Source organism: Aspergillus sclerotioniger, assembly GCF_003184525.1.
Source record: "Aspergillus sclerotioniger CBS 115572 chromosome Unknown BO94scaffold_20, whole genome shotgun sequence".
In the NCBI taxonomy this organism is placed as follows: domain Eukaryota; kingdom Fungi; phylum Ascomycota; class Eurotiomycetes; order Eurotiales; family Aspergillaceae; genus Aspergillus; species Aspergillus sclerotioniger.
This window is the reverse complement of record NW_020291010.1, coordinates 249,413-261,552: the sequence shown is the minus strand read 5'-3', so window position 1 is coordinate 261,552 and position 12,140 is coordinate 249,413. Positions and strand designations below refer to the sequence as shown.

The following is a 12,140-nucleotide window of genomic DNA, read 5'->3' as shown; positions in this document are numbered from 1 at the left end:
TGTTTGTGGTGCGCCCGCTGCGGGCCAACCTCGATCAAATGCGACACGATGACTGCTTTCCAGAGAAGCTTTACTTCCTATCTTGTACTCCCGTACTCCAGGAAAACCATTGCCTCTCATTTAGAATCCTATCTACAAGTTGTGATCCCTGAGCCCAATCCTATCCTTGTCTTGGTCACTCAAGATTTATCCATCTCTCAGTAAATGGCCTCCCGAAATCCAACTCGACCCTCCAAGTCTACATGAACCACCAGAACCCTTTCACTCTTGACATGTGACCCATTGTTAGTTCACGAACGCAACTGAAGATTGATCCCATGGTGTGTCCAAACCATGTGTTTTTGATGTTCTCTCTTCGCACAATGACAAATCTCGTCAGCGCGGTCAGAGCTCGCGTTGACACAGTTTTTGACCAAGCTGGACAACACTCGAGCTTATCTCCAATGAGTCCCACGAAGCTCCCAAATACTTGTGTGGCATCTCAAGCAATAGTTTACAATAGCTGCATAAAGTGATGCTGCTACTTCAGCTGTGTCCGATTGGGTTCTTCGTTCAAGGAGCACCACGAGAACCCATGAGTAAGTTTACTACAGTGCTCACAAGAGATTATGAACTTGGTGGAATCCGAGAATGGAGTCGTGTCAGATCCTCGGATTTATGATCGTTAAACCTGATTCCGTGTAGGCTGGATGATCTTGGCTAGTGGCTTAAGGCTTCCAGACCACCTGTTCATGGTCTATATCTGGAATCCCCTGCCCAGATTGCAGAACGCACCACAAAGAGGGTGTCGCAAAGGCGTGTGACTGACAGGTGAAGACCGTGCTGACTGGTCCACGGTTGTACCTGATCAACACAAGCTAGGAAGTTTGATGAAGCTTCTGACACAATAACTCTGACCAACCCGCTTCCAGGGGACAGCCTATCCGAGCTTTATCAGCATTATTAATGCACGTCAATCGTTGGCGATGATCTAAAAGTCAATTGTTTTGAAGTACTGTGGTATAGCGAACGGTCCTTAGGCTTTGACTCAAGCCAGCAGAGACTCTTCCACGTAATGATAGTCCCTGAGCTGATGCTTCGGTTTCCCGCCCCGAATCCTATTATTGGCTCCATACAGAAATGCGACTGCCTAGTTACCCGACCTTCCAAGTGTCAGCAATGCGACCCGAAAGTTGTACGATTCATCGTCTCATCCTGATGTTCCCCGTGTTGCCTCAAAGACTCGCACTGCGTCTCCCGTCGAGTCAGCCTGAGAAACAATGCAGATCTATTTAGGACACACCTCACATTGGCAGCATTTCATCGAACATAAATAGAGACCTCTTCCCTGCCATTGAACAAGTATTAGCATCATCACCGGGCATTCCAAAAGCAAGACTCAATTCCAAACAACTCCACACAAGCACCTAAGATTCATAATCACCATGAGGTCCCAAATCCTGATCGTTCTGAGCATCCTCTTCTCTTTGGCACCTGCCACACCCACCACGCCCAACGTAAGTAAACTAGTGCCCAAAAGACCAAACTACAATTTCTAACACACACAAGAACACACAGGGTATTTCCGACATCGTCTCCAACCTCCCCCAGGACAACGATGGAGTCCTCTACCTCGGAGGCGACGGCGTTCTTCGATCCGTCGACGCCAACGGCAGGGTCGTAACTTATCAACAGTTGAACCCGCAGCAAATCAGCGAGTACAACAGCAACTTCCCAGCGGCGGAACAAGATCGTCTGTCCCAAGAATTTCAGGGCGTTGACGGTCGCGACGTCACGAATGTTGACCAGCTTCTCAACCCCAGCCGTGACTTGCTGCCGCCATTGGCCACCACCACCGCGTCTCAGCAACAGCCAACAAGCACCAGTATGCCGGGCGGAAACACCTGCGGAAATGTTGGATGCACTTCGCAGCGCGTCTGTCGCGAGAACGGATGCAGCAGCTGTCTCCAGGTGGAGAGCATGGCGACGGGCTATTGCCACTAAGTATTGAGGCGATTATGTGGGATAGCATTACCCCTGAAATTGAGTTTGATCCTGTTTTGCAGTCTTATCTTTCTATGTGCCGAGAAAGAGGACCTGTTGTGCTTATTGCTCTACTTCTGGGTATGATCGGTGCCTGGAGAATGGCAACAGGTCCTTTGTTTTTCTCTGTGTTTCCTTTCTCATTGCTTGAATTAATCCAGATTGTCATTCCTTAGCTTAGCAAACAGGGGTATATCTACCTAAACCCGAGGTTGACCAGGAACAAGCCATCAAGTCCTCATATGAGTATAGTAAACATGGCGTTAGACGAGACGACGATCAATCAATGACGCATGAACAATGTAGGCGGAAATTCCACCCCAAGCTAAAAATAGAACCCGTGAATACATCTGCAGACTGCGGATAATTGAGGAAGGGAAAGCCGACCAGTCGGGCCACTGCCGAGGTAATGCCGAGAGTCTCGGCATCGCGGGGCCAGCGGGGTCATCGGCTATATCTTCACCCGGATCAACATCGCCATCCCCAACCTCATTTACGCTGCTGCCTGTCCCCTCATCTGATTAGGTTTCTTGAGGACGCTCACCGAGACAATTCTTGCGTCGAACAACCCACTCAATTATCATATATATTGGTACCTCTCCGATAAACGTTCCTCTTGCGTCCCAGCTAATCACAGCAGCAGACATCCCGACCCCGCATCCATCAGGCAACCCCCCTCGCAACAACAATGCAGCCTCATCTCCCCGAAGGAGGCAAGACCCTGGTCTACTTCACCATCGACAATCACGATGTCAAGCTAGACTACTACCTCCCCCCCGCCACCAGCGGAAACCTTCCCGCCATCATCTACTACCACGGCGGCGGAATGACAGCCGGTTCACGACGAGGCCGAGGATTCCCCCACTGGCTATACAGTAACCCCCCCACCCCCCTTCATCCCCTTCACCATCATCAAACCCCACCACTAACCCATTCCTACAGACCACTGCCAACAAAACAACTACATCTTCATCTCCGCCGACTACCGCCTCTGCCACCCAACCACAGCACTCGACCAAATCACCGACGCAAAAGCCCTCTTCACCTACCTCTCCGGACCCTTCCAATCCGCCCTCCCCCCCAACCTCACCCTGGACACCACCCGCATCGCCGTAACCGGCTTCTCAGCAGGCGGCTTCTCCGCCCGCGCAGCCTGCGTCTACGCCTCCCCCAAACCCGCCGCTTTGCTCACCGGCTACGGAAGCTGCGGTGACTGGCTCCTCGATCACTGGACGACAGCCCGGCCGCCTACTTCCATCGCTAAGATGGTCGACTTGGATGCCGTTCCACAGTTACTGGCGGATAAGACTGTCGTGAGCGACGATATGCCTGCGGAAGGCGGGATGATGTCGAATAGGTTTGCGTTGACCGTGAGGTGGGAGCTCGATGGGACGTTTCTGGATGGGTGTTTGGGCAGACCGGGGCTGGGGGCGGAGTTGAATAAGGTGGGGTATGAGGAAAGGGAGGCGAAGATTCCCGAGGACTTGAAACCTGCGTTTCTGCAGTTGTTTGTGGATGAGACGTATCCGCCTTCGGTGTTTGTGCATGGGACGGCGGATGAGGTGGTTCCTGATCAGGAGAGTAGGACGCATTATGAACGGTTGAGGGAGTTGGGAGTTAAGACGGAGTTGTTGTTGGTGGAGGGGGGTGGGCATGGACTGGTGGACTTTAGTGGGGGGTTTCCGCCGAAGCCGGCCAAGGGGTCGGTCGAGGCGTATAATCGGGGGTTGGAGTTTATTGATGAGGTTTTTGGGTCGGTTTAGGGGGTGTCTAGATGTAGTAGACATACTATAGGGAGGATGTGAATCACATGATTTGTCTGGACCCCTGGGGATCCATGGATAATGAATCCGAACACACACCTCTGAGCGTAATCTTGCAGACAGCATATGGAGCCAAGGCTGACAAGACCATTAAATGATTGCTTCTCTGCAGGGTCAAGGTGGGGACGATACGAGTAAGAGGTGGGGATACAGCTACCAACCAATGAGATTCATACCGAAGAGCTCTGTGATTAATACATGGCCATAGGCCAATAGATCAACGCACCCACAAGACTCTAATACCATTAGAGTCTTCCATCGCTCGCCCTATAGTTATACTCTACTCTTATGTACTCTACTACTATACCAAGTCATACCTCCTCCGGGATACCCGAATCACCCGGTTCCCTCATTCCCTCGCCTGACCGTCACCAAGCAGCCACTATATACAGAACGAGCTCATTCCTCATCTACCAATTCCAACCTCTCCCTCAGGTAATCATTCTCCTCCCTCAACCTCTCAATCTCCCGCTCATACTCTTCCATAGAATCTGCACTCGCAGATTCCAACTCCTCAATTATCTTAAACACACGCCACAACCGTAAGACCACAACCAAGGATCCCAATTCCTCAACCAACCCTCTCATCGCGACATCAATACCAAAAGCAACGACAATAACAAGCGAATCAAAGACATGAAACTTGGACGAAAAGTAACTACGGATTTCATTAGCGCCGGCCAGACATGGCATCACTGACCGCTACACAGCGCAACACTCATGCAGAAACTCCAAAAGGGAAGGAAAAAAAGAAAACCCACCTTGTTCCGAAACTAAACACCGCGACTATCAATTCAACCATGAAGAGACAGGAAAACACCAGTCCGACGATCTCGAGCCCTTCCTGGGATTCTGCCCATATGGCAGGTACATGCGAGTAACGTTTCTCCAGCTCGCAGACATGCAACTCGATGAGGAAATCCGCAAACACGCAGGCGACATCGACCGAGACGAGGAAGAGGATGAGGTAGTGGCCGAAGCGCGACGAGAGGAAGTTACGGGCGGAGCGCCGGTAGCGCGCGACGAGGGGCTCTCGGGGTGAGTCTTCGTCATCGAGGTAGATTTGGCCCGGAGGAAGCTGGGCTTCGGTGGTGAGGAGGGGGTCGGAGGAGGATCGCATGGCTTGGGTGGTGGTGTTGACCGGGTGCTGTTTGGAGGATGGAGGGGTTGTTTTGGAAAGGCTTGGGAAGGCTTGGTTGCGGCAGGTGGAGGAAGACGTGGATGGCCTGGCGACCGGGTGGACCGGCTGATAAGCATGGCCAACTCGTGGTTGGATGGCGGGTCCGAGCCTCAGTGGCTGTCGATGGTCGAAGCTTATCGATCGCCGCCATCAGTCCGGATGATGGCTTGGCATCAGCTCTAACTATTAGATCTATGCCGAAGGTCTGTGAAGGAGTCGGAGCAGTTGGTCGGACTGCAGAATGGTATATTGCTCATTTCATCGTCGAAGGGTTTATAAGGGCTCAAATTCATTGTTCTGGTTGTTATTCCCATGCAAGGGTGGTCTGGTAAGCCGCAGTGCCCTGCAGAAGATGCTTGAGGAATGCACCCCGCCGAGCCCTGCAGTGCTGACTTCGGAACATCGCAAGTTTCTATTTCAACGACATGGCACGTTGGACTTGGAGCCGGTGCCCGACCCGAGTGAGGCAGATCCATACAATTGGCCAAGATGGAAGGTACTGGTCATGGCCTGCCCCAATCACCCACAGTATTGACGCTCCCAGAAAACCCTCAACCTCTCTCTAGTCGCTTTTCACGCCATGATGGCTACGTTCACTGCTGCCTCCATTCAGTGCTCATTTGACGTCATCGCAGAGGACCTTGGAGTTAGCATACAACGGAGCAGTTACTTAGCGTCCCTGTTCATCGCAATCATCGGATGTGCTCCCGTATTTTGGTGTCCATTATCAAATCGCTACGGCCGACGACCTATTTTTCTTCTTTCTCTCGTCTGCAGTCTCGTGGGTAATGTTGGATGTGCAAAAAGTCCGACCTACGCAACCATGGCCCTCTGTAGGGCCATTACAGCGTTCTTTATCAGTCCAGCAATAGCACTAGGCAGTGCTGTTGTTGCCGAAACGTTCTTCAGAAAAGACCGTGCACGATGCATGGGGGTGTGGACATTGATGGTCACCATGGGAGTACCTATTGCTCCATTTATTTTCGGGTTTGTTGCATTGCGCGTCGGCTGTCGATGGATCTATTGGATTTTGGCCATGGTGAGCGGACCTCCAGGTCTAGTGAGTCCAATACTGACTGACTTTCCTCACGCAGACAAACGCTGTCCAGTTAATCCTCTACCTCTGTTTTGGATCCGAAACGCTCTACATGAGAAACAATACCCACATCTCACAAGACCCACCTCACAAAAATCAATTCTTCACACTCCAACCCATCAACCCCACACCATTAACTATCCACGACTTCATCAAACCCTTCACCCTCGCCACTCGCCCATGCATCATGATCCCCACAGCAGCATACAGCATGATATTCCTCTTCGGCAGCGTCTTCCCCACCATCGAGATCCCCCAAACCTTCCCTCAGAAATACGGCTTCAACACCCAACAAGTCGGGCTCCAATTCATCGCCCTCATCATCGGCTCCGTAATCGGGGAACAAGTCGGAGGCTACGCATCCGATCAGTGGATGTGGTTACGAGAAAGCAAAACCCACAAGCCTCTACCCCCTGAGCACCGCCTCTGGCTAGCGTATCTCGGCCATGCATTGACATGCTGCGGAGTGGTGGTTTTTCTCGTACGGTTGGGACATTCCCCTACTTGGAATGTAACACCATTGGTAGGTGCGGCGGTTGCAGCTGCGGGGAATCAGATTGTCACCACAGTGAATGTCACGTATGCGGTGGATTGCTATCGTATGGATGCGGCTGGTATTGGGGTGTTTGTGACTTTTGTGAGGCAGTTATGGGGGTTCATTGGGCCGTTTTGGTAAGGAGTCGTTTTGTTGGGGCAAGAGTTGTGCTGATAAAGATTATGAATAGGTTCCCACAGATGTTGTCGAGTGTTGGGTATTATGGGAGTGTTGGGATTGCGGTGGGGTTGATTGTGGGGGTTTCGGTGATTCCTACCATTTTATTGCAGTGGAGGGGACATACATGGAGGGAGGTGCTTGACTAGCATAGATGCATGTATCGATATTTTGGGTTATCAGTGACTCTGGGTAAAGTGTTCTCACTTGGATTGACTGATCAAACTTAGATAGTTATTGGCGTTGTAGATAGAGGTTATGAATGATTCATGATGCCGGAAGTTGGCCTGCTAATGGGTTGTATGCGTTATTACGAGGAAGGAAATCTGGTCTTGAGAGATTAATTTGCCTTAAATGATTGAAAAGTTCCAATAAATGTGGTATCCCTCAAATTGCACTCTCAAATTGGCTCATCCGGGTTATCCTGGATGGGAAGCCCTAACGATAAGTGTTGTGTAGAGATGTACTCTTCACTTTTTTAGATCTTACACTTGTTTTCCCGGACAAGGATGCATCGTTTATATGAAAAATATTATCAAAGAATGAGAGAAAGTGAAAGAGATATAGAAGAAAAGGAAAACAATTATGATAGAAAAAGTTAAACTCTTGCTTGTGTCTTCATCAGCAGGCGCGGTGGTATGACAACATGGGAAGCCGAAGCTTATATATTAATCCCAAACATAGCATTACAACTTAATCGACTGGATCTATGCATAATGCATGTAGCCGATTGCATCAAATTATGATGTGGAATGTATTTATCAGCAATGCCTCGAGTCGAGCGATCTAAGAAGAGGGGTTGGTACCAATTAGTAAGAAACACAATACAGCCCCAGATACGCGACATCTGATAAGACAATTCGATATGTATTAGTCAAAAAATCATAGCAATATCGACTAATACTCAATTCTAGACTTAGCGCTAGTCGTGGTTGCGTCGATGGCCTGACCCCTTGCGTGCGCATGCAGTGGCAGACTGACAGCAACCGGATCGATCGGCCACCGGGCAGTGCTGTCAACCTGTCTATCACGAGTTGCATAATGTTGCCCAGAAATGACGACTTCAGGGACCTCATCTGTCCACTCGGATGTCTGAAACGTGAAACCGTTATCGGCCATGTAAGGCGTGATCGCCTAGTGTCTCGCGTCATCCACCTCTCTCATGCGGGGTACAATCCAGGTACATCCATTCTATAAATGGCGCATTATTCCTATCACTTACACCCAGCCAACTTCTCAAAATAAACACACTTCATCATGCCCACCGAATTCATCAGTCTCACCTTCCCCAACGCCTCCACGGAGGTCGCCCCCATCCCCAACGCGGGCATCGACCCCGACTACCTGGTTCGCTACGCCCGATCCCTCGACGACTACGGCTACAACTACACCCTCGTGCCCTATGACTCGTCCTCCTTCGACCCCTTCACGATCGGCGCCACCATCGCCTCCTTGACCAAGAACCTCAAGGTCATCATCGCCCTCCGCCCCAACACCCTCTACCCCACCGTCGCCGCCAAAGCCCTCGCCACCCTCGACCAACTCAGTCGAGGCCGCGTCGTCGTCCACTTCATCGCCGGTGGCAGCGATGCCGAACAAGCCAAGGAAGGCGACTTCCTGAACAAACAACAACGCTACGGCCGTTTGGAGGACTACATCCGGATTTTGCGTCGTGCATGGGAATCCGACCAGCCCTTTGACTGGGAAAGCGAATACTACACCTTCAAGCAGTTCAGTAACCGTGTTCGTCCTACGAACGGAACCATCCCCGTCTCTGTCGGTGGGTCATCCGATGAAGCGTATCGCGTGGGTGGCTCACTGGCCGACATCTTCGGTCTCTGGGGAGAGCCCCTTAAGGAGACTAAGGAGCAGATCGATCGGATCTATGCTGAGGCAGAGCGCGCGGGTCGCGCACCTAACGACCGCCCGCGTATCTGGGTCACCTTCCGGCCGATTATTGCTGAGACCGATGAGCTTGCTTGGGCGAAGGCGCATGAGACACTGGATAAGTTGAAGCAGTTCCGGGCTAATGGGCAGGGTAAGGCGCCGCCGAATGCTCCCCCGCCGCAGAATGTTGGGTCTCAGCGATTGTTGGATATTGCGGCCAGGGGAGAGGTTCAGGACCGCGCGCTGTGGTATCCTACTGTGACGGCTACGAATGCCAGGGGTGCGTCGACGGCCTTGGTGGGGTCGCCGAAGACGATCAGTGACTCGATCCTTGATTATGTGGATCTTGGGGCCGAGTTGATCTCCATCCGTGGGTATGATAATCTTAATGATGCGATTGATTATGGGCGGTATATTCTGCCTAGAGTGCGTGAGGAGTTGAAGGTGCGGGAGAATGGGAATTGAGGGTGGTGGGGCATGTATATAGATTGTGAGTAGAATACCAATGATTACCACATTTTTACTCAAAGGTATCTTTATGTAAGGTCGAGGAATGCCGAGATTTGAGTTTGGAGAGAGTTGTTAGTCCTATGATTCTCATAGACCGGTGGTGGAGGCACTCTGTAAACCCCGACTTGCCTTAGGCCAACTCCCGAATATACTTTCTCCCAAGGCAATCCATGGTATGTCTGGCTTTTTCCGACAAATAGATCGGATCTTACCGTACTTTCAGGCAAATATAAAGGTAACATTCGACGAATAAACACACTCAATTGCAATTCGAGATTCCTAATCACTGAGCAAAGGAACAACACCGAGGACGAGAAATTGTCGTGAAAGTCCGGTGACAGGGACCCCAGCTTAGTCATCTCCATCGGGCTTCTGCCTCGATTCACCTCATGTCATCAACACATTCCTCATCCATCAACCAGAGGACCAGTACATGCGGTTTCATCATCGCACCATCCCAATACTCGTCTACCTCAAAGACCATCACAATCATACAACACATAATGCCCGACGAACCCCGGATCTGGCAGCATTCCCGCCTGGTAGACGAGGCTGAAGTCAAGAAATCAGGATGTTTCACCACCCTGCCTGTCAGAGTCAGTCTCTACGACGATGTTGCCGATAACACGGCAAAACATGGCAATCGCGTCTGGCATTGGTTCGTTGGCGATGGACTGGACACGGCGACGAGTGAGACGTCCAGTCCTGTTGGTAATCTGTGTAGCTTTTTTTATCCTGAGTGCGCTCCGGGGAGAGTTGAGGTTATGGCTCATATTCATGAGTTACTGTTTATTCAGAGAGGTACGTCTGCTACTGGCCTGTGTTTTATATCTATTGGTGACTTAGGGTGTGATGTTAATGATATCTAGATATACTCGATGACGGTGGCTGCAAAGACGAAGACTCCACAGCAGCCAAGGACAAGAAAAGCCCCAGTGGGGCTACTGGAGCGACTCGGATTGAACAGCGACTGTCGATATATTTTTTACGGGCTGTCCAGATTGATCACAGCGCAGGAACTGATATTTTGGAAACGTATAAGCGCAGCTGGCGACCAGATGCAGACGCACAATGTCCGAGCGGTATCGACGATTTTAACAACTTGTTCTTGATGCGCCGATCGAAGGCCAGATTCAAGTGAGTAATTCTGCGATAATCCTCGGATTATTTGCTGACGCAATCTTCAGCTTATATTACTTCCTACTGGCATTTAGCCAGGAATTCAGGCTCAGTGCACTAGATTGGGCAACAATGAATGATCTCTTGCATCTGTTTGAGTTGATAATGCTGCATACGGGTGATCTACATGCCTGGGAAAAAGACAAGCAGTCTGGGAGTGGCTGGGCTCGGGCTCTCAACTTCATCCCTTTCTATATGCGGACGGAGAAGTTGACAGAGGACCAAGCGATGGAAAAAATGAGACGCACGATCCTTGACTACGAGAAACGGTTTATCACAGCCAGAGAGCAGCTCTACAACCGAGGCTCTCTTTCCTTCCATCTGCGCCGGTGGGCTGAAGTATGCGGTGCAGCCATAGCAGGGTATCACTATTGGTGCGCCAACTGTCCCCGGTTCAACCGGATAGATGGCCGGTTCGACGCATCTGACAGCCAATCGGCTGTGGTTGAGACACCGTCTTCAAATGAAACAGAATCCCTTGTGCAGGGCGAGACCGTGCTCCCCTACTTACATGCACGGCCTAATGCAGACAGCGAACCAGCCGACAACCCACCGCGCAATGGCAACCTACTAGACGATTCCGCTCTCCAGGGCCCAGTCAACTACATACAGTCCCTCTCCTCAAAGAAAACCCTGACGAAACTAATGGAAGCATTCAATATCTGGCTTCACATTCCGGAGGAGCAACTCTCCATACTGAGCCAAGTAGTCGAAGATCTTCACAACGCATCCCTCATTCTCGACGACATCCAAGATGAATCAGAACTAAGACGAGGCAACGCCGCCACACACCTAATCTACGGCGCCCCACAATCCATCAACAGCGCCACCTACATGATCACCCGTGTCTCCCAACTCCTTCACACCTCACAAAACGCCTCCCTACCCATCTACTTCGAAGAACTCGAAAACCTCTTCATCGGCCAAAGCTGGGACCTCCACTGGAAATTCCACAAGAAATGCCCGTCCGAGAACGAATACTTCGAAATGGTCGACAGGAAAACCGGCGCGCTCTTCCTAATGCTACTCCGCCTAATGCAAGCCTCATCCCCAATCTCCACCTCTTTCGACATCACTCATTTCTGCCAACTCATGGGCCGATGGTACCAAGTCCGAGATGACTATATGAATCTTCAGAGTGCCGATTACTCCAATCTGAAAGGGTTCTGCGAAGATCTGGATGAAGGCAAATTCTCCTATCCTGTTATTCGATGCTGCAATACCAATGACTCAGCTCGGGATATTATCCTTGGTGCCTTTCAGACCCATCGCGGGACGTCGGAGAAGTTAGCGCGCGCGACGAAGCTCCAAATCCTTCGGTTGATTGATAGCACAGGGGCGCTGGATCATACGTGGAAGATGGTTCGGGATTTGCACAGGGAGATTGATGCGGAAATTGATGTTTTGGAGAAGAAACTGGGTGAGAATCAGATGTTGCGGGCGATGATTAAAGCTCTTGGGAAGGTGCCTGCGCCGGATGTTTCGTGAGGTTGAAGTATATGTTGGAGGGTCACATGCCATTTTGCCTTGCCGGACGCACCTTTTGATAGTTGGTAGAGCCATCGTTGATGTAACCTTTTTTTTTTTTTTTTCGAAATTAGTGGCACTTGAGCGACATTCTTGAGAAGACTGATACATACGACCACAGGGTGTGGAGAACAGGGCTTCCCGTCCGCTCAGCCGTACTTAAGCCACACGCCGGGAGGTTAGTAGTTGGGTGGGTGACCACCA

General features: G+C 50.9%; 6 protein-coding genes across 6 annotated transcripts, besides 1 other annotated feature; 5 read left to right on the top strand and 1 right to left on the bottom strand.

The window, feature by feature from the left end:
* Positions 1-1,192: 1,192 nt before the first annotated feature.
* Positions 1,193-2,250, top strand: BO94DRAFT_576578 (uncharacterized protein). The gene is made up of 2 exons (XM_025615144.1): positions 1,193-1,496; positions 1,549-2,250. Exons 1-2 carry the CDS (start codon positions 1,425-1,427, stop codon positions 1,981-1,983), a joined length of 507 nt encoding a protein of 168 aa, XP_025465685.1. The 5' UTR covers positions 1,193-1,424; the 3' UTR covers positions 1,984-2,250.
* A 282-nt stretch (positions 2,251-2,532) lies between these two features.
* Positions 2,533-4,007, top strand: BO94DRAFT_520340 (alpha/beta hydrolase). The gene is made up of 3 exons (XM_025610106.1): positions 2,533-2,614; positions 2,666-2,897; positions 2,965-4,007. Exons 2-3 carry the CDS (start codon positions 2,711-2,713, stop codon positions 3,783-3,785), a joined length of 1,008 nt encoding a protein of 335 aa, XP_025465684.1. The 5' UTR covers positions 2,533-2,614; positions 2,666-2,710; the 3' UTR covers positions 3,786-4,007.
* BO94DRAFT_520338 (uncharacterized protein) lies at positions 3,999-5,051 on the bottom strand. The gene is made up of 2 exons (XM_025610105.1): positions 4,607-5,051; positions 3,999-4,503 (listed from the first exon to the last, which is right to left on the bottom strand). The coding sequence occupies exons 1-2, from the start codon at positions 4,963-4,965 to the stop codon at positions 4,245-4,247; spliced, it is 618 nt and encodes a 205-aa protein (XP_025465683.1). The 5' UTR covers positions 4,966-5,051; the 3' UTR covers positions 3,999-4,244.
* Positions 5,052-5,377: 326 nt separating this feature from the next.
* Positions 5,378-6,982, top strand: BO94DRAFT_601558 (MFS general substrate transporter; the record flags this gene model as incomplete). The annotated part of the gene is made up of 4 exons (XM_025616391.1): positions 5,378-5,521; positions 5,570-6,064; positions 6,120-6,793; positions 6,847-6,982. The coding sequence occupies 4 exons, from the start codon at positions 5,378-5,380 to the stop codon at positions 6,980-6,982; spliced, it is 1,449 nt and encodes a 482-aa protein (XP_025465682.1).
* Positions 6,983-8,090: 1,108 nt separating this feature from the next.
* BO94DRAFT_576575 (LLM class flavin-dependent oxidoreductase) lies at positions 8,091-9,185 on the top strand (the record flags this gene model as incomplete). The annotated part of the gene is made up of 1 exon (XM_025615143.1): positions 8,091-9,185. The coding sequence occupies one exon, from the start codon at positions 8,091-8,093 to the stop codon at positions 9,183-9,185; it is 1,095 nt and encodes a 364-aa protein (XP_025465681.1).
* A 473-nt stretch (positions 9,186-9,658) lies between these two features.
* Positions 9,659-12,104, top strand: BO94DRAFT_536867 (bifunctional terpene synthase/polyprenyl synthetase family protein). Its single transcript, XM_025612135.1, has 3 exons — positions 9,659-10,031; positions 10,100-10,367; positions 10,418-12,104. The coding sequence occupies exons 1-3, from the start codon at positions 9,734-9,736 to the stop codon at positions 11,895-11,897; spliced, it is 2,046 nt and encodes a 681-aa protein (XP_025465680.1). The 5' UTR covers positions 9,659-9,733; the 3' UTR covers positions 11,898-12,104.
* Positions 12,105-12,115: 11 nt separating this feature from the next.
* Positions 12,116-12,140: part of a sequence feature (Protein overlapping with rRNA (BO94DRAFT_146500, PWY81611.1) was converted to a misc_feature.) that runs on past the window's edge.